Here is a 21435-nt window from a genome sequence, read left to right as displayed (position 1 = left end):
AAAATTGAATGAAACTATTAAAGTAAGTTTCTCCATATAGATGAGATTTTAAAGCAAACTTAAAGGTAAGACCCTCGCCTAGATAAATGAAGTAAAAGAAGAAAGATAGTTTTCAAAAAAAGAATTCTTTCAAAAGATGTCTTCTAGTAAAAGGAGGTGTGCTAATAGTAACTCCCTTCCAACATCGCCATCACATGTAACGCAACGCAACAAAGAAAGGGTATGAAACAACAAAGAGAAGTTGAAAAAACAAAGGATTCACAAGATATATAAAAAACAAATAAAATAAAATAAAAATAAAAAATAAAATTTGGTTCAATATACCATATACCATACTCCTTCTTTCCAAAGCCACCCACGCTCGAAACAACAAAATCTTCCATTCACCGCTTCAGCGATTCTCTCACTCTCAGATTCTCTCTCTTTCTCTCTCTCCGCCATTGCCAATGCCGATACCTCCTTCTCTCCCTCCTTCACCGCCACAACTTTCGCTTCTTATCTAACCGTTTCCACCGGAGATTCTTCTTCGCCGGTGATCCTCGCCGAGGTTCCGTAACAATTTCTAGGGTTTTCTATTCGCTCGTTACGCTCTTGTTTGATTCATACTTATTCGCTGTGGCATCGCCGCCGGAATGGCTCCGCCACGTCGACGTGGAGCAAACAAGGCCAAAGCCAATGCGAACTTGAGGCTCGGCGATCTCGTTCTAGCTAAGGTTAAGGGATTCCCCCCCTGGCCTGCCGTTGTACGTTTTCCTTCATCCAACTTGTTTCTTATTTTTCTTATTTTCGTTTATATCCTGTGAATCGTTTTGCTACGATGCTGTGTAATATGGTTACGTTTTTGTCTAGTTGTTTTGGTATTTGGATTCTATGTGTTAAAGAGTAATTTCTTTGCGGAGTCTGTTAAATTTTCTATGTGTGACGTTTCTCATTCGTTAGTAGCAATTTTATTCCATTTAAGTTTGGGTGCATAGACTCTCAAAGTTCAACATTATTAGAATTTTTGGAGATTTGATTGATATTTGAATTTTTTCGTTACTTTGATTCATAGGAGTATCACATTCTCATGTTCCATCTACTTTATTTATCTATTTATTTATTTTTGGTGATCATTCTCATTGCTAGATAGTTAACACGTGGTTTTAAATTGCGGATGCGATTGCGGTTGTTGCGATGCGCATTGCGGCGTGAATTTAAATAGAGAAGTGTTTCAAATCAGTATTATTGTGGGTAGAATTGCGGCCGTGGATGCGATTGCTAGTTGCAATGCGCATTGCGGCCGCGGATGCGATTGCTAGTTGCGATGCGCATTGCGGCGTGAATTTAAATAGAGAAGTGTTTGAAATACAATGTTGAAAAACATTTAATGTTGATTTTTTCATTACTTTGGAAGTAAATTGAGTTTTGGAGTTCTAAACTTTTGAGATTTAATGAAAATACTTGAAAAAACATGATGTGGTTTCTGATACATTCTAATACAGCCGGACGCCTGATCTTAAATCGCACCGCAATTCTGGTCCTATGCGGTTGCGGAGGCTACCGCATATTGCATCCAAAATTGCGGCTGTGCAGTGCAATTTAAAACCATGAGTTAACCCATTAATTGAAGTGGTTGATTTTTTTTATTGTTTATTAATATTGTGATACTGATTTTGTTGATTTTTTGTCTTTAGATAAGCAGGCCTGAAGATTGGGAAAAAACCCCTGATCCAAAGAAGTTTTTTGTTCAATTTTATGGGACAGAAGAAATGTAACTCTCTTTCTCTCTCCTGTTTTATTTGTAGTATATAGAACTTACACAGTATTAAATTGTGATTATGTTGCGGGTGCAACCCAGTTGCAGCTGATACTGACTGCACTTACGGCCTAATGCAGTTAAGTGTTGAATAATGAATAGCGACTCAGGTGGTGTTATGGCATAGCGTAATTCTAAGAAATCACCATTGTTCTGCAATACGCCATAGTACGAAATGTTGTTAAGTAGGTGGTGCTATAGCACGGATGTCTAGGAAATTTTTAACAAACATCAATTTTCCACTATAGATAACACTAATTCAGTTGCCAGTCACTGCAATTGAAAACCTTGCCTTAACAGTGTGGGAATGGCTAGTTGTCATAATTCAGTGAATATATGTAAGCTCTTTTAGTAATTGTTATATTTTTTATTTGGTGAATTTGTTATGTAATCCAAAAGTTATTTGTAGAAGGAATCATATTAATTATTTTCTTCCATGTAAAAGTGAAGTGTTTTTAAGCATATATTTTTCTATTTACTATCAACCATAAACGTCACTCAATTTTGTAAAATTTGGCAACCCTCGTTTGCTGTGATTCAAAAATTAAGTCTCGAGCTGACGATTATGATGGTATCACTAGAGTAAATTCAAAGTAATTTGATGTTCTTTTTCTAAATAGTAATCCAATTCATATGATTTTGTGATCTCTATCTTTTCTACTTTTTACCTCTGTTTTTCTGTTCATTAGATCGACTGCTTTTCTTTTCCTCTTCTTACATAGCACCCTTGATATAATCTTTTCCTTCCCAGAGCTTTTGTTGTCCCTGCGGATATTCAGGCATTCACCAATGAGGTCAAAACTAAGTTGACTGCCCGATGTCAAGGTAAGACTAAGTGCTTTACCCGAGCTGTGAAAGAAATCTGTGCAGCATATGATGAGTTAGAGAAACAGAGAGCTGGTGGTTTGACAGATGACACTGATGATGCACATGTTGGTTTAGAGGCCCCTTCTTTTGATGGGGTAGTGGGTGGCATCAAGGATGCTACTGATGCTGTGGTATTGAATGTAGAAAAAGAGAAGACTATTATGGAAGATGTTGGTTCAAACTTGGAGCACTATGAACAAAGATGCGGAGAAAGTGATTGCCAAGATGAAAAGCCTTCTGCATCTGGCCGTCCAACTGACAGTTCGTCTCCAGTTTTGTCACATGTGTTGGAAAGTAAATCATCCATTGGTACAGAACTAAACAAGCATACTATCAAATCTGACCTTGAGGATCAGTCATGTCTAAAAAATAAAGTTCCTGATTTTATGGATGTATGCGATGTTAGTGACTTCAAGCAAGCTAATAATTTACAGAGTGTTTCTACCAATAGGAACAAGACAAGAAAGCTTGTTACTGACTCAAGGAGGAGAAGTGAAGCTGCAGCTAATAAAGAAGAAATAAGTGGATTTAATATAGCATTTTCGAAGGGTGAAAAATCTGCAGGCTATGCTAATCTTTCCAGGTCTAAAGAAACAGTGAAAGATGGGAAAAAACGGAAAAATACATTTTTTGTCGATTCTGCAGATGGTCCTACGTCAGACCCTGATATTAACAGTGGAAATAAAAATAAGAACCTGCTGAAAGCAAAAACAAGTCTTAAGGTAAAAAATGAGTTGCAGGAGAATTTTTTTGATTCTGAGGAGTCTGATAGAAAGAATTCTATTAAGAAAGACAAAAACCAAATTCAAGGAAAGCGTAATTTGGGAACAAATCAAACTTTGCATGCTGCAAAGAGGTTAAAGCGTATGGACGATAAAGACAACAAGACTTTAAAACCTCTCCCTGAAGACACTAAGAGTACTTCCCCTGGCTTTCCTGTTGTCGAGGACAAGGCATTAAAAAAAACAGAATTGAATAGGTCTTTATCACGTTTGAAAGCAGAGAATGGGTTGTCATCAAGGGCTCAAACCGCTATTTTAGATTCCAGTGGTTCTGTTTGTGAAGTGCTGAATGGTACAAAACATCATAGCCAAGTACGGAAAGCTATGCCTCATTCTGCTAGTCTTTCTTCTGGTGAACATGCAGAAATGAGTTCTCTTAGACTGAAAGGGGATGCAGATAATCTTGCAGTTAAACAAGTACGGAGGAGACGCAGAGCTATTTGCCTTTTTGATGATGATGATGATGATGATAATGATGAATCAAAGACTCCTGTTCATGGTGGAGCATCTAAAAATATTCGATCATCCTCTCATGTTTCAGAGGTTGTGAAGAGCAATGATCCATTGTTAGAGAATAGTGATGTTGCTCAGCCGCCTACTAAGGAAAAACCAACTGCCCTCCAGGATAGCCATTTGGAAGGACACTTCACTATATTACGTAATGACTCTTTGAATACAGGCCATCCTCAAAAAGAGAATGCTGATGAAGTTGTCAATTCACCTCGCAGTCCTGAGCAATTAGATCCAAAGCGTTTTCCTTCAAACGTAGAAAAATTAAGCTCCGTCTCTCCAGTAAATTCTCCTCAGTCTCTTCCTACAACAAAGTCAAATGCTGAGCGGCATAGCTCTTCCAAAGCTTTGCCTAAAATAAGTTCCATCTCTCTAGTAAATTCTCCTCAGTCTCTTACAACAAAGTCAAATGCTGAGCAGCATAATTCTTCCAAAGCTATGCCTAAAATAAGTTCCATCTCTCCAGTAAATTCTCCTCAGTATCTTCTTACAACAAAGTCAAATGCTGAGCGACATAATTCTTCCAAAGCTATGCCTAAAATAAGCTCCATCTCTCCAGTAAATTCTCCTCAGTCTCTTCCTATATCAAAGTCAAATTCTGAGCGGCATAAATCTTCCAAAGCTTTGCCTAAGATTTTCAGCAATGCTACTCATAAGAAAGCTGATAATGGGTCGTCAAAGAGTTTAATTAGCATCAGCACATTGCAGAGTCAAGTTATAACTCCAAAAAAGAAGTCTGTGTCATACGCGGAAAGGTCTAAAACTACCCCAAAGACATTGTCACCGTCAGTTGAAGTTCATACTACCACAGAAAGTTTAAAGGAACTTGATGCTATTCATGTTGATAGGTATTTATGCTTTTGCCTGTCTTTAAACTTTATGTTGTCTGTTTATTTTTATTTACTGATTTTTTTCTTTAATACTTGTTTATGTTTCATAGATTAGAGTTGGGCGCAGAAGAAAAAAGTAGCCTATATGTTGATTATGGGTCTTCAGAAAATGCCAAGACTCTGAGGCATCTTATTGCAGTTGCCCAGGCAAAAAGGAGACTAGTATCTCAATTTCAGTGTCATCCTTTTGATCTTCATAATCCTCAAGTGGGAACACCTAGTCCCTCTATGGTGCAGCCATTTCCGTCTGTATCGGGCAATAATGGCCAGACAGATATGCAGGGAGTTTATGAGCAGCCAACATTGGCTTCTCCATCAACCAATGAGCATCATTCCACTTCTCAAAATCAACTTGATGCTGAAGAAAATGAGGAGAGAAGAGTTGGTTCCGGGCAAAGGGCTGTTGAGGGATCTCTGAGTGGAGGTACTGAGGCTGCTATTGCTCGTGATGCCTTTGAAGGAATGCTTGAGACTTTGTCAAGGACCAAGGAAAGTATTGGGCGCACAACACGTCTTGCCATTGATTGTGCTAAGTATGGCATTGCCAATGAGGTATGCTTTATTATATAACTGTTATTTCTAAAATTATTAATTGAATATTGGCTTTCTTCCTTATCTTCTACTCCAAGTATAAACAATTTAAAAACTACCATGGTGTTCAACAATACAGTCGTAATTGGAATTGGAACACTTCTTTGATGTCATTTAAATTTTAAATTCTGATGAGTTCTGTTGAAGTATGAAACTAGTTCAAATCTCGAAAACCATTGTTGTGACATTGTAGGTGTAAGGATAAGCTCAGCTTTTGGTCAAATCTAACTTAATTTTTATTGAAATTTAAGGGTTTTGTAATAGTACGTGATAGTTATATTTCGCTTGATCTGTAGATTACATACTTCAACTATCAGTTTGCTTGTGTGCCTTTTGTATTTAGTTCTGTCTTGTAAAATATGGCAATGCATTTTGTTTTGTTCTTGTTTAAGAGATAAGTTATTGTGATATGAATATAATTTATGATTCTTTTGCAATTAAAATTTTCATGTAGTGGACTTACTCCAAAGTCTGTATGTACAGGTTATTGAACTTCTTATCCGAAAGCTAGAAAGTGAAACTAGTTTTCATCGTAAAGTGGATTTGTTCTTTCTTGTTGATTCCATAACCCAGTGCTCACATAATCAAAAAGGTGAGAGCATTTACTTCACAGAATGCTGTTTTGAAGCATTTATTATGAAGTCTCCTGTTTCTCTCTCTGGCTCTGTATCTTCTCTTTTCTCTGCTTAGGTTGCAAGTCTCGCACTTCAACTCTAATCCTAGCGATATTTTCAGGTATTGCAGGGGCTTCCTACATGCCTGCAGTTCAAGCAGGGTTGGCACGTCTTCTTGGTGCTGCTGTCCCCCCTGGGACTAGTGCCCGTGAAAATCGTCGCCAATGTCTTAAGGTCAGCTCTTGTTCTTTCTGTGATAAGTAAATTTTATTTGGGAGAAAAGGATGTATGAAAAGATGATAAGCATACTCCAAAACAAAGATGAATGGAATAAGAGGGAAAACAGAATGGTGGAGATTCCAACAAGGGTCTCAATTTCTACATACTATTAATAATACTAATTTCCTTGAAACAGTAATAGATGCATTAGAGAAACTATAAAGGTGTGAATACAGCCCTACTCCATTTGAATATAGAGATTTTAGAGGTGTTAAAATACACGTGAATTTTACTCCAACTACGTAGACAGTAGAATTGTTAAAACTTAAAAGCACACACTAGCACTAAATTTTGGCCGGTTAATTCCAAAACCTGTAAAACAAACCAAAGTGAAGCAACTTCAGTGGGAACGGGCAATCACCTAGATTCGAGCACATCAAACAAGTTTTCCAAAAGGAAGTATTCCCTTGGAATGTAGAAATAAAAGGGATGTTATTTGTAAGTTTAGGCTGAAAATTACACAAATATTAGTGGAAAGGGCTGCACGGGGTCTTTGAATCTCAAAGATGTTGTGTTGTGCACATTAATTCTTTTGAGTACAATGTTGAGATGAAATATTTGCTCTCTGTTAGTTTTAGACTTTCATAAGGCTTTGTTCAACTGTTATTCTTGGGAATTGTACAACAACAATAACAAAAACTGTTTCCCAATAGGTAAAGTTAGCTACATACATGGGATCAAATGAATATCGTTGTGTCATGTCATAAACCTGCTTTCTGGAATTGCCATTTTGATCAAGGCCATTTTAGACGATTTCTCTTGTAGTTTTCCTTGTTCTTCCTCCATTTCTGTTTACTTGGGTAATAACTCTTCTTATTAGGGCCACTGTTTTTCTGTTCACACAAGCCAACCATCTTAATGAGTTTTTGTCATTTTGTTTCGATAGGTGCTACTCCAGTTATTTTTAGACATATGGTTATATTGTGTTTCTTGCATGTGTATGTCCAACGGAACATTTTCATCTCCACAACACTTGGCTTATGCTCGTTTGACTTTTACTGTCAAACATTCACTACTACTCCCTCCGGTTATTTGCACACAGATTAAGAAAAGTAATGAGTGAAGGAATAGATGTAACAATTTTTCGAAATTAATTGTTATTGATTACACATACATTGTCATAAATGCAGAGTGAGATTTAATGTCTTGAGAGTAGTGCAGACAATATTAATTAGGGGTAAAATTGATACAAATGAATTAAAGTTGCACTGAAAAAGTAAAGTCACTTATTTTGGGACAAATTTTTTACGCTAAAAAAAACACTTATTTTGAGACAGAGGGAGTATAAAGCATTGCTAGTATTATTGTTGAAACTTCCTTTGTGGTTCTTCTAATTACAATTGGAAAGTATATGGAACTGAAAATAGGACATGCAAGTAAACACACCAAAGGGATCAACTATGCGAATTATGTTTTAATTATTTAAAGAAAATTAATGATAATTAAATAAAAGTACAAAGAACCGAGTCTTAGTATTTTCCCTATCACAGAGGTCCCATCCAAAATGAAATCCCAATAAACATTTGAGTATGTAATGGGTAAAAAATATAAACTAAACAATTCGATACTTATCCCTATCTTTTCCTGCTTATACTTCCTCCTAAAATATGATGAAACTAGAATCATCTCAAGATTGATATGATTGACAGCTATCACCAGGCTGTCATCTGCCTTCTTTGAGATTGAATTAATACTCCCAACCAACAAATAGTTCTCAGCTCTCCTTTCCTGACGATAGGAAATGCCTACTTTTTTATCCTGAGTGAGTCACTGTAAAATGAATCTAAAAAATGTAAAGATGGACATGGTACAATAGGACGGTGCTCAAACTGGTTTGCATAAGTGTGATGTGTCTACAAAAAGAAAAGTAAGATTCTTCACGACTATCTGGATGCTTAGAGTTTTTTTATTGATTGGAACCTAAAGGAAAAGACCCGAGAGTCACATCACTACCCAAATTTCCAAATTAGTGTGAAGGCACTGAAAATTTTGGCATCCTTCTGAAGCAGTGGGAACGGTTGATCTTTCATTTAATTTATCCCACTCGTGGGAGCATACTTAAATTTAATATATAGTTGTGGATGATAATTTTGTTTACGGAGGTTTATGACTTCACTTTTTGTAAGTCAGTAATGCTGTGTGCTAGTGGAATGTTATATTTCTGTTTTCTTTATTATGCTGTGTGAATTGCAGGTTTTAAGGTTGTGGCTTGAGAGGAAAATTTTTCCTGAATCAGTTCTTCGCCGTTACATGAACGATATTGGAGGTTCAAGGGATGATATGACAGTTAGCTCTTCTTTCCGGCGTCTTTCTCGAACTGAACGATCTATTGATGATCCAATTAGAGAAATGGAAGGCATGCTTGTTGATGAGTATGGAAGGTGGGGTATTGAGGTCATCAAAATTTTTAGAATTAAATTTAATGTGCTTGTTTTCATTATTTCAAGTTTTCCTTTCATTAGTCATTGGCCATTTTTATGCTAAATAGTCCATCTTTACCCAGGAGACTGATTCCAATGAGAAACCAAATACAGCACACACTGAAACCTAACTTTTGAAATTATCTTTGTTGTCATTTGTCAATAGTGCGTCATAGCGGAATAGCGTAGTGGTGGTAAGGTTTGGCACGATGCTATTGGCCTGCGAGCCGCTGTCAACAATTGCGGTTGTAGCGGCCACTAACTAATGCGAAATTGCGGCCCCAAACCACTGTCGCAGCCGCTATTGCCTCCGCCCTTAGAGTTTCAGGGATAAATTCCTCAAATACGTTTTTTCAAACCATTGTCTTTTCTTAAGGGTTTAAATTTCAATCCAAACTCTTTGAAGAGTAATGTTATGTTATTGCTTACAAATAATCGTTTTGTTCCTCATACTTTTAGTCCAGTTCTGTTTTATTCTTCTTTGCTTAAGTTGTATTACTCTATACTTTAGGTTCTTTAACTTTTAGTCCTTGCATAAGTGGCTATCCCGCTATAACATTGTAGGGGGTCTATGCTAAGCATCGCTATCCGAGATTAACAACATAGGAAATTATTATATCACCAATGAGGTTGAGATTATAGAGTGAAAACAAAAATAATATAGTATGAAATTAAGTTAGTAAAGGGAAAAAAACTTGAGGGAGAAACATGTCTGGCATTTTGGTAAATGTTATGTCAATACAATAAAGCAATTGAATGGAACTTCAGCAAATTCAAATCATGGCTACTTTTTTAGGATAAAACTAGATTCATTAATCCGCATGAGTTCTAAATTCATTTCAAATTATATATATATATATATATATATATATATATATATATATATATAATTAAAAAGCAGAGCTAATTATTTAATTTAGCTTGACTTATGTACTGATTGTATTATATCATATCTTTCATTTTTAAGTGATTGTCAAAAGACAACCCATTAGGTTACAATTCTCGGAAAGTGAAGAGGAATTGTTATTGGACAAAGTTGAATCATATTCTAGTGTCTGCATTGTTGCGGCTTCTGGTAATAGGGCAAGGCTCCTCTAAAGTGAACAATTCACTCTAGAGAATAAAGTGAATAATATCAACACTTGATAAACAAATAATGGTTGATATTATATGCACATGCATAACAAATCATGGATGGTTACTGGATCAACCCTTGATTTTTTTCATTTTAGAGGAGCCAATTCCCGGGTAATACTATGTGAGTTGCTTTGCATGGTTTTGCAAAATTGGAACACGGAGAGAATAAAAAAAATTGGCAACTTGTTACTCTAAATGATCTAGTATAAGTATTTTCTCTCCCTGCTCTGTTCCAAAAGTGGAAATTAAAAAAAGAAATAAGAGGTGATTTATTTTTTATGGATTATTATAGAAAGGTGGAGAGAAAGTGAGATTAAGAGAGAGATTGAGAACACAAACATAAATGGAGAGAGTGATTTCTCTTCACCTATTACAGCCATTATACTATAGGTCAGTTTCTTCTCAGTAATATGTTCTGATGAAAATGAAATATTTGAAATAAATGAAATGGGAGAAAATAACGTAGGGAAGATTAACTTACCACAGTGTCCATGATAATTAGGACTAGGATTTAGTTTTGTAACATAGAGAAAAAAAGTAGTAGATGGGAATTATTTATTTGTGTATCTTTGCATTTTCCTATTTTATTGCAGCATGAAGTTATTCATTTTATGAATCACAACTGGTTAATTAATTTATATTCTTGTTCTATTTTTACTTGTTTTCAATTTCAAAAACTACTTTAAATTCTGATTCTTGTTATATATCTGGCTGTTGTGTTTCAGTAATGCTACATTTCAGCTGACTGGCTTTTTGTCTTCACACTTGTTTGAAGACAAGGACAATGATTTTTCTAATAATGCCTCTCCAATGGATCCTACTCACATTCTTGTGGAGTCAGAAACTTCTACTGTTACCCCTAGTGACAAGCGCCACTGTATCTTAGAAGATGTGGATGGTGAGCTAGAAATGGAGGATGTTTCAGGCCATCCAAAGGATGAAATGCCTGTATTGTTGAACAGTACCTCAGAAATGGATTTTCAACTTCAGGGCTCAGATATGATATTGGATCCAGCATCAAACATTTCTGGAGAGCTACATGTTTTTCCCGAGGGTTCTCCTCCATTACCACTAGGCTCACCTCCTACTCCCCCACCTTTGCCTTCTTCACCACCTCCTCCATTATCTCAATCTCCTCCCCCACCCCTGCCACCTACATTGCTACAACCTTCACCTCCTCCTTTACCACCCCCTGGTCCTACTCCACCGTTGATTCCTCAATCATCTGGAACAGCTCAGTCTTCCATTTTTACCCAGGTGTTAGTACCATCACACCAGTCATCGCCACTATCAGGGTATCAGCAGCTTCATAACTGCAATGGCACAACTAGTGTAAGATGTTTTTGCTTATGCTTCTCAATGGTATGTTATATATTTTATTTGCATTACTGGTTTTAAAAATGGAGTCCTCTATACAGGGCATCCAAGTAGTTCAAATGGATGAAAATTCTTTTCCTGGAGGTCAAAGTAGTTCAGTTGTGAAGAAAGAAATATTGCCACAGCCATCTGCTTGCTTTCCTCCAATGGCAGGTTGCAGCTCTCAGGAACCTTCTGATTTAAACCCTACAAGGCAGTTGGAATATGGACAGAGCGATATGCATCTAAATTCTCAAATTCCTCAACCTAATCAGCAATTTCATCTGGGTAATCCACATTTTGCTCCAAGACACATGCATCCTACCCCACCCCAAAATCCATCTAACCAGTATTCATATGCAAAGCCTTCAATTCAGCAGCATCTTCCACACTCTTTCTGTCCTCCTTATGCATTGGCATCCGCTCCAGATGGCCAGAGGCAATTTGTTGCAAATGAGCAATGGAGGATGCCAACAAGTGAATTTAAAGTAAACAATCAACATGGTTCATGGAGAGGGATAAATCCTTCATGTCCTGGTCCAACCTTTGGGCAGGAAGGTATGATAATCTATTCAGCTTACTATTCCAAACATTTATCACAGTAAAATGTTATTGGTGTTTTATATTGCTAATTACGTGTACACCTCTTATCCAAAGGTTTGTCTTTAGTTATTTTTTTTTTAATGTAAAGCTGTTTATCCATTAATTTAATTTTTGCAATTTACTTGGTATTTGTGGAGTTAAATCTGAATGTTTATTTTGATGGTCGTGATGACAGATTATTTTCAGCCACCACTTGAAAGACCACCAATGAGCAATGTAGGTTTTCAACATGCGAACCCCAACAATATACCTGTTCCTCCTTCGAAGTCAGGTAGTTTCTCCAATTTGACACTATTTTTTCCTAGTTTCTAGTTGGCGTTCCCTTTGAAATTCCACATGTTAAAAAACAATATTCATGCATCATTATCATTTTTCCTTCATCAGGATATGGTGTTCCTCAGATGTTCCCTTGTAGACCAGACATTCCTGCACTTAATTGTTGGAGGCCTACTTGACGATTGAGTTTCTTTATCCAATTCATCTGCAATATTAGTATGTAAGGATATTGGTTCTAAGATTCGTCATATGTAGCCTGTTTGGTATGGTTATTGGTTACACAGCTTATTTGTCATGTTTGCATCAAAATGAATTTGATTTTGACTTCATGAGATGATCATTAAACCTTCGTTTGCTCGGTGTCTTTTTTTTTTAATCAAAAGGTTTTAGGTTGTTATACATACCTGGAATAGTATTCAAGTGTGCTTCTGTAATTTGTTTTTCTCAATTCTTGTGGTAATTTTTATTCTTAAGTATTTTTAGGTTCTCTCCTTTAGTACTGAATTATAACTGCTTTTAACCTTTCAGTGCTGTTGCTGGTGGATCAACAAACAAGGTTACATAGTGTCTCCTGAAGATAATTCACTTGTGTAGTACGTATGACTACTCTCCGAAGAAAATTTTGAAAACTTGTGGAGGCTTTTAGCAGGACTGTATATTTTAATTTTTCCTGATGACAAATCCCAAGAACATTTGCTCCCAAGCTTAGGTCCTTGTTTTGACATTTTTAGTTTATCCGTTTCTCTCACCTCTTGTAATTATTACAAAAGATCTACATATAAAAATCAGTTTATACACTCAGTTTTGAATACAATAATTGGATGTTGATGTTACTATCTAGCCTTTGGTTTCTTTTTCAGAATTTTTTTTAAACCCTTTCTAGTTTTTGTATTGTGATATAAGTTAATTGGAAAATAAAAAACAAAAATGGATTAGTTGATGGCAGGTAGGGTTAACATTTTAATTTGATGGAGTTCTTCTCATATTGCTAAATACTTGCTCCATAAACAAGTTAGCTATTCATTTATTTTTCCTAGGCTCCATGCAAATGCCACATGTTAGATGGACCTTAACATCTAAACTTCATTGTAGTTATTGTGTTTTTTATAATCTTTAAAAATTGTTTGTGCTTTCCTTGTAGTTGATTGGATTGTTGGGGTAGGAATTAATACTAGGTTAAATGTATTGTGTTTTGTTTTAAAAGTTGCTATAAAGATAATTTTAGGAAGGGAATAAGGGAACATTATTACTATTAGTGGGTGTTTGATAGAGAGCTCATTGGTTTTATATGATTAATTAATGTAAATGGCACTCCACCTAATTGTATAGAGTAATAAAACTTTGGTTATTTTAATTTGACAATGATATATAGTGTAAACTGAAAATTCAATATGTTAAGGTTGTGCTGTTCAACATTTAAACCAGGCAGAAAACTAGTTTCTTGTGAGACAGCCTGGTTGTTATGTTTTAATTTTCTAATTGAGCTATTAATAAAGCTCTTCTTTTCTCAAGAGGCCATGAATAGATTACTCTTTGATGGTTTTTTTTCTAAACTGTTTTGACATTATTTTATTTATTTCTTCAGAGTTCAGAGTAATACCGTCATTGTGAAAAGGCCATGCGTCAAACATCCTGTCTCTTTCATACAGTGTTCTTTGAGAAATCAACTGATGTGGCATGCTCCTGATTATGAATTAGTGAAAAACATACCAAATTTGAGAATGACAGTCAAAATATCTGTCAAATGATGTCACTGAATACTGTCACATGCTGAATATATGGAGTATATTAAGCTCAAAGCAATACAAACAGGTCTCAGGCTAATACATATTAGTTCACTCTGGTAATTCTACTATTTGTCTTACTCCTCTTTTTTTGGATTCTAGATTTTGGACTTGTGTGTTTCTTCTCACATGTGTTTCCTCTCTTTCAAAACATTGTCACAACCTAGAATCCAATTCAAGGCTAAAGCCACTGGAAATTGTGAATTGTGAATCATGAGACCTTTAAGCTGTTTTTGTGTCTTTTCGTCATCAATTATGATATGAAGAGATTCTAAAGAATGTAAACATTGGCAACAGTCTGTTTTACATTTGCATATTAGAGTAGTGAAGAACTAAAAGAGAGGTGATCTAAAAGGTAATGCAGAGAAAATGAAATGATCTATTGTTCACTGTATTCTGTTACAATATCTTACTTCTGTCACAGTAGTAGAAAACCTGTTATTACATTGAGTTGCTGTAACAACAGCATTCGCCATATCTGCCTGCTGGTTCCATCCTATTGAACCATAGTCTAATTTAACCAGATTGACCTGAGATTGAATTGTTGTTGGTTCAACCAGTTTTTTTTTAATTTTCTTTTATACTTTTGATTTGCTTATTGATCATCCAGTTCAACTATGATTTGAATCAATTGAACAATAACCCAGGAATGCCACCGGTTTGATTTTCGGTCTGGTGTTTAAAATATTGTGTTCTAATGCGAGTTGCATGACACCTATATTGCTGAAGAGGAATAAGTAAATTGACCATTTCAGGTTGTTGCACAAGCAAGGAGGATACAGTGATTACTTTTTTGTGTTTTTTTGATGCAGTCACTGAAAAAATAAAGAATCATCTCATTCGGAACTGTAGATCTTAGAGGTAAATGTTTGACAGAAAGGAGCAGAAAACTGTCAGTGACTTTAAATTTCTATAGAATGAGTAGTAAATTATTTGTGATAGGCCTGACAAGTTATGGCACCTTAAAATGTCTACATTGTTATGTTGTACTGTATAATACAGATTGATACCTGCATATCCACGTGCACTTGGTATTAGTTTTATATGTATTTTCACAGAAGAAACATGAATTATTAAAATTTTTTGATCAACTGTAGGAGTTTTCTCTGATAATGACTTTCTGTCTCCCCCATCCATAAAGATTGATGGTTTACAATCACTTGCCTTGAGAGCTATCACAATTAATACATTACTTTAGCTTGTGTTAGTTAATGATCATATTGTGGTAGAATAGGAGTTCTTAGGATATGTTTTCAATCCTCTGACAGCATTATGTTTGAAGAATCCAATTGTTTCATTTGACTAAAAAAGCTTCAGGGTTTTAGAAAAAAAAGTTGGGTTTCATTTTGATTACTTCTGTTCTGATTTGGTCATTTATGATTTGGCTGAAGTGTGCACAAGATCTGGATAGGTGTTAGAATTTTGTTTGCAACACAGATTTTAACACTATTTTCAACATAAATTTTTTAATTGGTTAAAATTCAGATCAATCTCATTAAATTTATGTTAGAGGTACATTATTAGTTTGATTTTCAATAAAGTGCCCACACTTTTCAGATTCCAAAGTTAAAAAGAATGCAATAAGTCCCTTTCTCCCACCCTGCTCCACCTCTACACGGCCGCATCATCCCTCGACCTCTTCTCCCACCCTGCTGGAGTCCATATAATAGTTTGACATGGAATGAAATGAGGGCAGAAGTCAAACAGAGTCAGAAGAAATTTGATTCTCTCTTGTATGTAATCTATTTCTTTTTTTAATATCTCTCTTGACTATTTTATGATTCGTTAATAAAAAGTGAGATGAAGATACAAGTAGATAAATGAAGAGAGTGAAAAGGGAATTTGAATCCAAATGATAATGGCTTGAAATTATGTTGAAATTATGTTGGTTGAGTGAGTGCGAATGATGGGAAAAGCCATTTTTTAATGACTAGGACGAAAATGCTAATATCTACCTTGCACTTATTCTGACAAGATTTAACCAATTAAATTTATTTTAATAGTAAGTTTATTAAATTAATATTAATATATATATATAAATTAATAAAAATAATAGAATTTATGATTATTATTAAAATGATTATGTATTTAATTTAGTTATTGGTTTTGTTTAATCTGCATTTAAAAAAAAAGTTCTTGCGAGTGGATGCAGGTGCAAGGCAAGGAACCTCGTTTTCCGTTTAGGGTGGGTGGGGGTGGATGGTCAATGGTTACTTCTGACTAAGTTTAAGGGTGAGGGTAGCACAAGGAGGTTGAATCCAAATGATGGGGGTGGATGGTCAAAGGTTACTTCTGATTAAATTTGGGGGTGAGGGCAGCACAAGGAGGTTAAATCCAAATGATAATGGCTTGAATTTATCTTGGCTCAGTGTGAATGCGGAAAAAATCATTTTTTAATGACTAGGACGAAAATGCTTATATCTACCTTGCACCTACTCTGACAAGATTTAACCAATTAAATTTATTAAATTAATATTAAAAAATATTTATAAATTAATAAAAATAATAGAATTTATGATTATTATTAAAATGATTATGTATTTAATATAGTTATCGGTTTTGTTTCAATGAAAAAACCTGCTTTATAAGATGCAGGTGCAAGGCAAGGAAAATAGTTTTTCGTTTGGGGTGGGAGTGGAGAGTCAATGGTTACTTCTGATTAAATTTGGGGGTGAGGGTAGCACAAGGAAGTGGGGGTGGGGATGGCAACGTTTAACGTCCCGCCCCCGGATGGTTACTTCTGATTAAAAAAACTTTTGAATTTTTGAATGCAGACACACCACACAGAACACCCCAAACCATCTCAAAATCAAGAGAAAACAAAGTTTTAAAAAAATTTAAATTTAAATGTCCGAATTTACCTTACGAAGATTGATATTCGGACGCTCTTGGTTCCTTCTCTTTTATTTCATCAAATTCGAACAAATGAAAATAGAACTCACCCACAGTCCTACTCATGCATCAAGATTTTTCAACCTTCTCGCAACTTCAAGTCCAGTACATTCAAGTTTATCACATTTGCCAAGTTCTAATATGTTACATTTATGTCAAAATCATCCATCTCTCATATTTGGTAAGTTCTAATCCATTTTCAGGCATGCGTCCACCAATATTTTTCACGTCTCTCTAGTTGGGAATATGTTAAAGTCTACTATGAGAAATTGTCATATGCGTGCACCATTTTCCCAATCAGGGAGAATCGGACGACTGAGTCGTTTCGAACTGCACTTGACCGCATCGTGTCAGATGACATATGTTTTACGTAAAGATGTCAATGTGACAAGGAATATACGGAGAATGCTTTCTCGTTCCCCCTAATTTTCCCCATCTTTGGCCTTCGATCTCTGCCACAGGAAAATATTTGTCCCCATTCCCGTTGATCCATATAGTACCCATGGAGATGCGCAAACATCTAATCTTATGCTTTTCGATCAAAACTATGACATTAGTATTTCTTTATTTTTTCCTTAAAAAAACCCTATATTTTATATTTTTTTTTTAAAAATACATCTTGCATAAATGCAAAAACAATCACAATTGCTAATATTTCTTTTTCTCAAAAAAAAAGAAAAATCCAACAAAACCTATTGCTACCATACATAATCATACAAAAATTCATAATCAATATCTCATAATGCAAAGAAAAAATAATAAACTAGAATTATCAAATATAAAAAAATGTTGATATATATCCCACAAGCCTGAACAAAAAAAAATTGGATGATAATCCAAAATATCAAGACAATTATTGAACAAAAATAGATAAATAAAGTTACTTTGGAGAAAGTTTATTTAAATAAACCAACATATTACACAATTATCCAAGAAAATCATGATAGCATCTCTATCTTTCTAACGTTCCTTTAGAGGTCTTCATCACCATTAGGGGTGGAGATAGGCCAGACCATGCCTTAGAAGGCCTCAACCTGACATACGATAAATTTAAAAGGCCTGTGATCTGTTATAAGTTTTTTTTTCCGGCTTGACCTGACTTTTTTAAAAAGCATGACCAGACCTAAAAACCTATTTAAAAGTATGTTTCACAATAAGACTTTCAAATAGTCTATTTTATATGTTTCACAATAAGACTTTCAAATAGTCTATTTTACCTATGAAGCCTTACAAGACGACCTATATATGCATATATAGGCCAACCTACATACATATATAGACCGATCTATTTAGCATATTTTTAATATAAATAAATAAATAAATATATATGTATGTCTACCTATAAGGCTTCATAAGCTTTTTTAATAGCCTAAGTTTGACATATTTAATTAAATATGCTTTTAAAAAAATCTATTTTATTAAATAGGTTTGATCTGACATGGCCTTAAATAGACCAGGATATAGACCCCTATAGGTCGGCCTGACCTATTCCCATTCCTAATCATCATTCCACAATTATGCTCCATTTTTTCCCTACAAAAACTAAACATATAACCATATCCACAAACACATAGAGAAACTTAAAACTCAAAATTAGTCAACAATAATATTTACATTAATAGTTTATCATCATCATCCATATCCTCATCAACACATTCAAATGAAGCAAATATCTTCGAATAGCCTAAATCTAATAAACAAATAGCTAAGATACATTAAAAAATAATAATTGTGATTATAACAAGGATAAATAGTGACGAATTCAACATAAAATATATCATCTTGCCTTTCTTTCCAGAACCAAACTTGGATTCACTAAAAAAGAAGAAAAAAGAAACATACACTTAAAAACAAAACTAAGAAACATAAGTTAACATTAACAAATTGAAAGAAACTAACAATAATTCTACACTACTCTAACAACTCCAAAAATTGTAACATATCATAACTCTTACGAAATGGTGGCAGCATTAACAAATATATATTAGGGAGGTTGTGCTGGGAGTTTGACTCCTTGAGATGTCAGTGGTTTTGGTTTCATGCTTATTGTACTATTCGTTATTAGCTCTTTTGATCTTTTTAGCATTTTCTATTGCATTTCTTGTGCATATTGCATATAACTGTTTTATTTAATACTCTCTCCGTTTATTTTTAATTGTCTCTTTTTAATTTTTTTCGCATACCAATAAAGCTAATAATTTTTACTCCTTTTAAAGTAATGGTTGTCTTTTTACCTGTAATACCCTTAATTATTTGTTAACTTATTTGACTTTTTCTCTCTCTTCAATAAATAATTAAGGGTAATTTTGACAAATCAACAATTAATATCACCTTGAACTTTGAAAATGACAAATAAAAAGAAACAAAATTTTTACTAAAAAATGACAGTTAAAAAAGAACAGAGGGAGTAAAGTTTTGCTTCTAAAAAATCTGCAATTGCAGAATAGCCACGCAACATCACAAACCTAAGACAATAAAAATTATAAAGCTTATACAACGATCTCCCCAAAGCAACAGTCACACAAAAATAAAGTCACCCATAATGATAATTGTTATTGCATTGATGAGAACAATCAATAGAGAGTGATTCTTGTGATGATGATAAGAACATAGGAGACGAGGAATGAAAGAGACAAAAGAATTGAGAAAAGAAAAGGAGGAGACAATATGTATATTGTATGTAGTGGATGCACTTTTCTAGAGTTGGGTACTTGAGTACTGAAATGATAAAATGAAACAAAAAATAAAATGTTCATTTTCTATTGGTGTTCAATGATGACTCTTCGTTTTCTAATATATTAATTATTTTTATATAAGAAAAAATATGTCAAATTATATAATTATATGTCATTTAATATATTATATAGATAAAAATTACTCTCTCCGTCTCAAAATGAAAGTTTTTTTTAAGGTTATTGCACATACATTAAGAAAAATAATGATTAAATAATTAAATGTAACAATTTTACAAAATTATCCTTAATTACTATTGATTGTCGTAAAAGTAATATTTTGAAAGTAGTGTATACAATATTTATTATGGGTAAAGTTGGTAAAAATTAATTAATGTTGCATTGAAAACGTAAAAAGACTATTATTTTGGGACAATTTATTTTGGACTAAAAAGACTTTTATTTTGGGACAAAGAGAGTAAATAATAAGGTCAAGGTGTTGGTGTAAGCCCTAGAGGTCAATACTTTTGGTACTTGTATCGAATTAATAAAAGGTTTTTTCTTTATTACGTTTGTTTAATAAAGTCCCTAGAATAGCTAGTCCGTTTAATGTATCAGGTGTGACTTGATCATGAGATCACATTAAACATAAGGACACTATTCTTAAAGTATCCGTAGTCGAGCTTTATTGTGAAATGGGATAACACTAAAGCATTAAGACTATTATGTATATAGACTGATGATCACATCTCATGGATCATGGATAAGGAGTTATCAAGTCTTAAACATAGATATGAATATTAAGAGTAATATTTATACCGGATTGACCCGCTATGAGAATACTATATAGAAAGTTATGCAAAGTGTCATAAGTTATTCTCATGGTGATAATGGTGTATACCACTCTTCGACCTGAAACCATTATGGACCCTAGATGTAGAGTCGAGTGCTTTATTGTTGATCCAACGTTGTCTGTAACTAGATAACCATAAAGACAGTTGATGGGTACTCCACGAAGCATGCTGATGGACATGAGTGACCTAGATGGAATTTGCCCATCCTGCGTAACAGGATAAATATCTATGGGCCCAATATTGAATTGGACAAGGATGCCACAGTCTATGCCTTGTGTTCAATATAGACATAAGGGCAAAAGGGTAATTATGCACATAAGTATTATCACAGAAGGAATTGTCAGATCACATGACATTTTCGTGTCTTGGGTAGCAGTGATGTGTTGCTAGATACCGCTCACTGTTTATTATGTTAAATACATGATTTAATATAATTGCCAACACCGCGAAAACCTACAGGATCACACACAAAGGACGGATTGATGAGAGATAGAGTAACTAAGGAATACCGTAAGGTACGGTGTCCTTAAGTGAATTATAGAACATCGTAAGATACAGTGTACTTAAATAGAATACGAAATATGGTAAGGTACCATGTGCTTAAGTGATTTTGGGCATATTATAAGATATGTGCCAAATACACTTAAGTGAGCTTTTTAGCTTGAAGCCCACACAAGTGGTTCTATAAATAAAACCATTGTGAAAAAACATTCATAGCGGTTGCATTATTTTTTGTTTTCTCTCTCTCTCTCTCTCTCTCTCCCTCTCTCACTCAAAGCATTCATTCGTATCAGCTACCACTGAGATTGAAGGAATCCGTTCGTGTGGACTGAGTAGAGACGTTGTCATCGTTCAACGTTTGTGATCGTTCCGTGGATCTGCATCAAAGGTTTTGATCGTCACAAGAGATTTGCACCAAAGGTTTCAATCGTCACAAGAGGTAAATATTCTATCACTGATCATGACCATTCGTAAGGATCTCTAAAGGAGAAAATTTTAATTTCCGCTGCGTTTTGGACCGCAATTCTCCTTCATAGGGTTGGGAAATTCGCGGGGCAAAGGGTACTTTCCTGATCCCCACTCTGAATTGTCATCGGGGGAACTTTTCCCTCC

At 34.7% G+C, this 21435-nt stretch overlaps 1 protein-coding gene across 10 annotated transcripts; it reads left to right on the top strand.

Annotated features, from left to right (window-relative positions):
• The first annotated feature begins 299 nt into the window (after nucleotides 1-299).
• LOC127091029 (ENHANCER OF AG-4 protein 2) lies at nucleotides 300-15101 on the top strand. 10 transcript variants are annotated; one of them, XR_007791850.1, is made up of 14 exons: nucleotides 300-743; nucleotides 1674-1750; nucleotides 2547-4802; nucleotides 4895-5396; nucleotides 5919-6027; nucleotides 6171-6283; nucleotides 8522-8709; nucleotides 10611-11217; nucleotides 11304-11799; nucleotides 12020-12115; nucleotides 12229-12340; nucleotides 12649-12829; nucleotides 13706-13963; nucleotides 14717-15101. XR_007791850.1 is itself a non-coding variant. In XM_051029528.1 (12 exons), exons 1-11 carry the CDS (start codon nucleotides 633-635, stop codon nucleotides 12297-12299), a joined length of 4626 nt encoding a protein of 1541 aa, XP_050885485.1. In that variant the 5' UTR covers nucleotides 300-632; the 3' UTR covers nucleotides 12300-12340; nucleotides 12649-12960. The 10 variants fall into 10 exon arrangements, 1 of the variants encoding a protein (XP_050885485.1); XR_007791853.1 differs by having other exon boundaries at nucleotides 14660-15101; XR_007791852.1 differs by having other exon boundaries at nucleotides 14552-15101.
• The last annotated feature ends 6334 nt before the right edge of the window (nucleotides 15102-21435 follow it).

Source organism: Lathyrus oleraceus, chromosome 6 (genome assembly GCF_024323335.1).
Source record: "Lathyrus oleraceus cultivar Zhongwan6 chromosome 6, CAAS_Psat_ZW6_1.0, whole genome shotgun sequence".
In the NCBI taxonomy this organism is placed as follows: domain Eukaryota; kingdom Viridiplantae; phylum Streptophyta; class Magnoliopsida; order Fabales; family Fabaceae; genus Lathyrus; species Lathyrus oleraceus.
The sequence above is the reverse complement of the archived record's forward strand: the minus strand, read 5'-3'. Positions and strand labels throughout refer to the sequence as shown.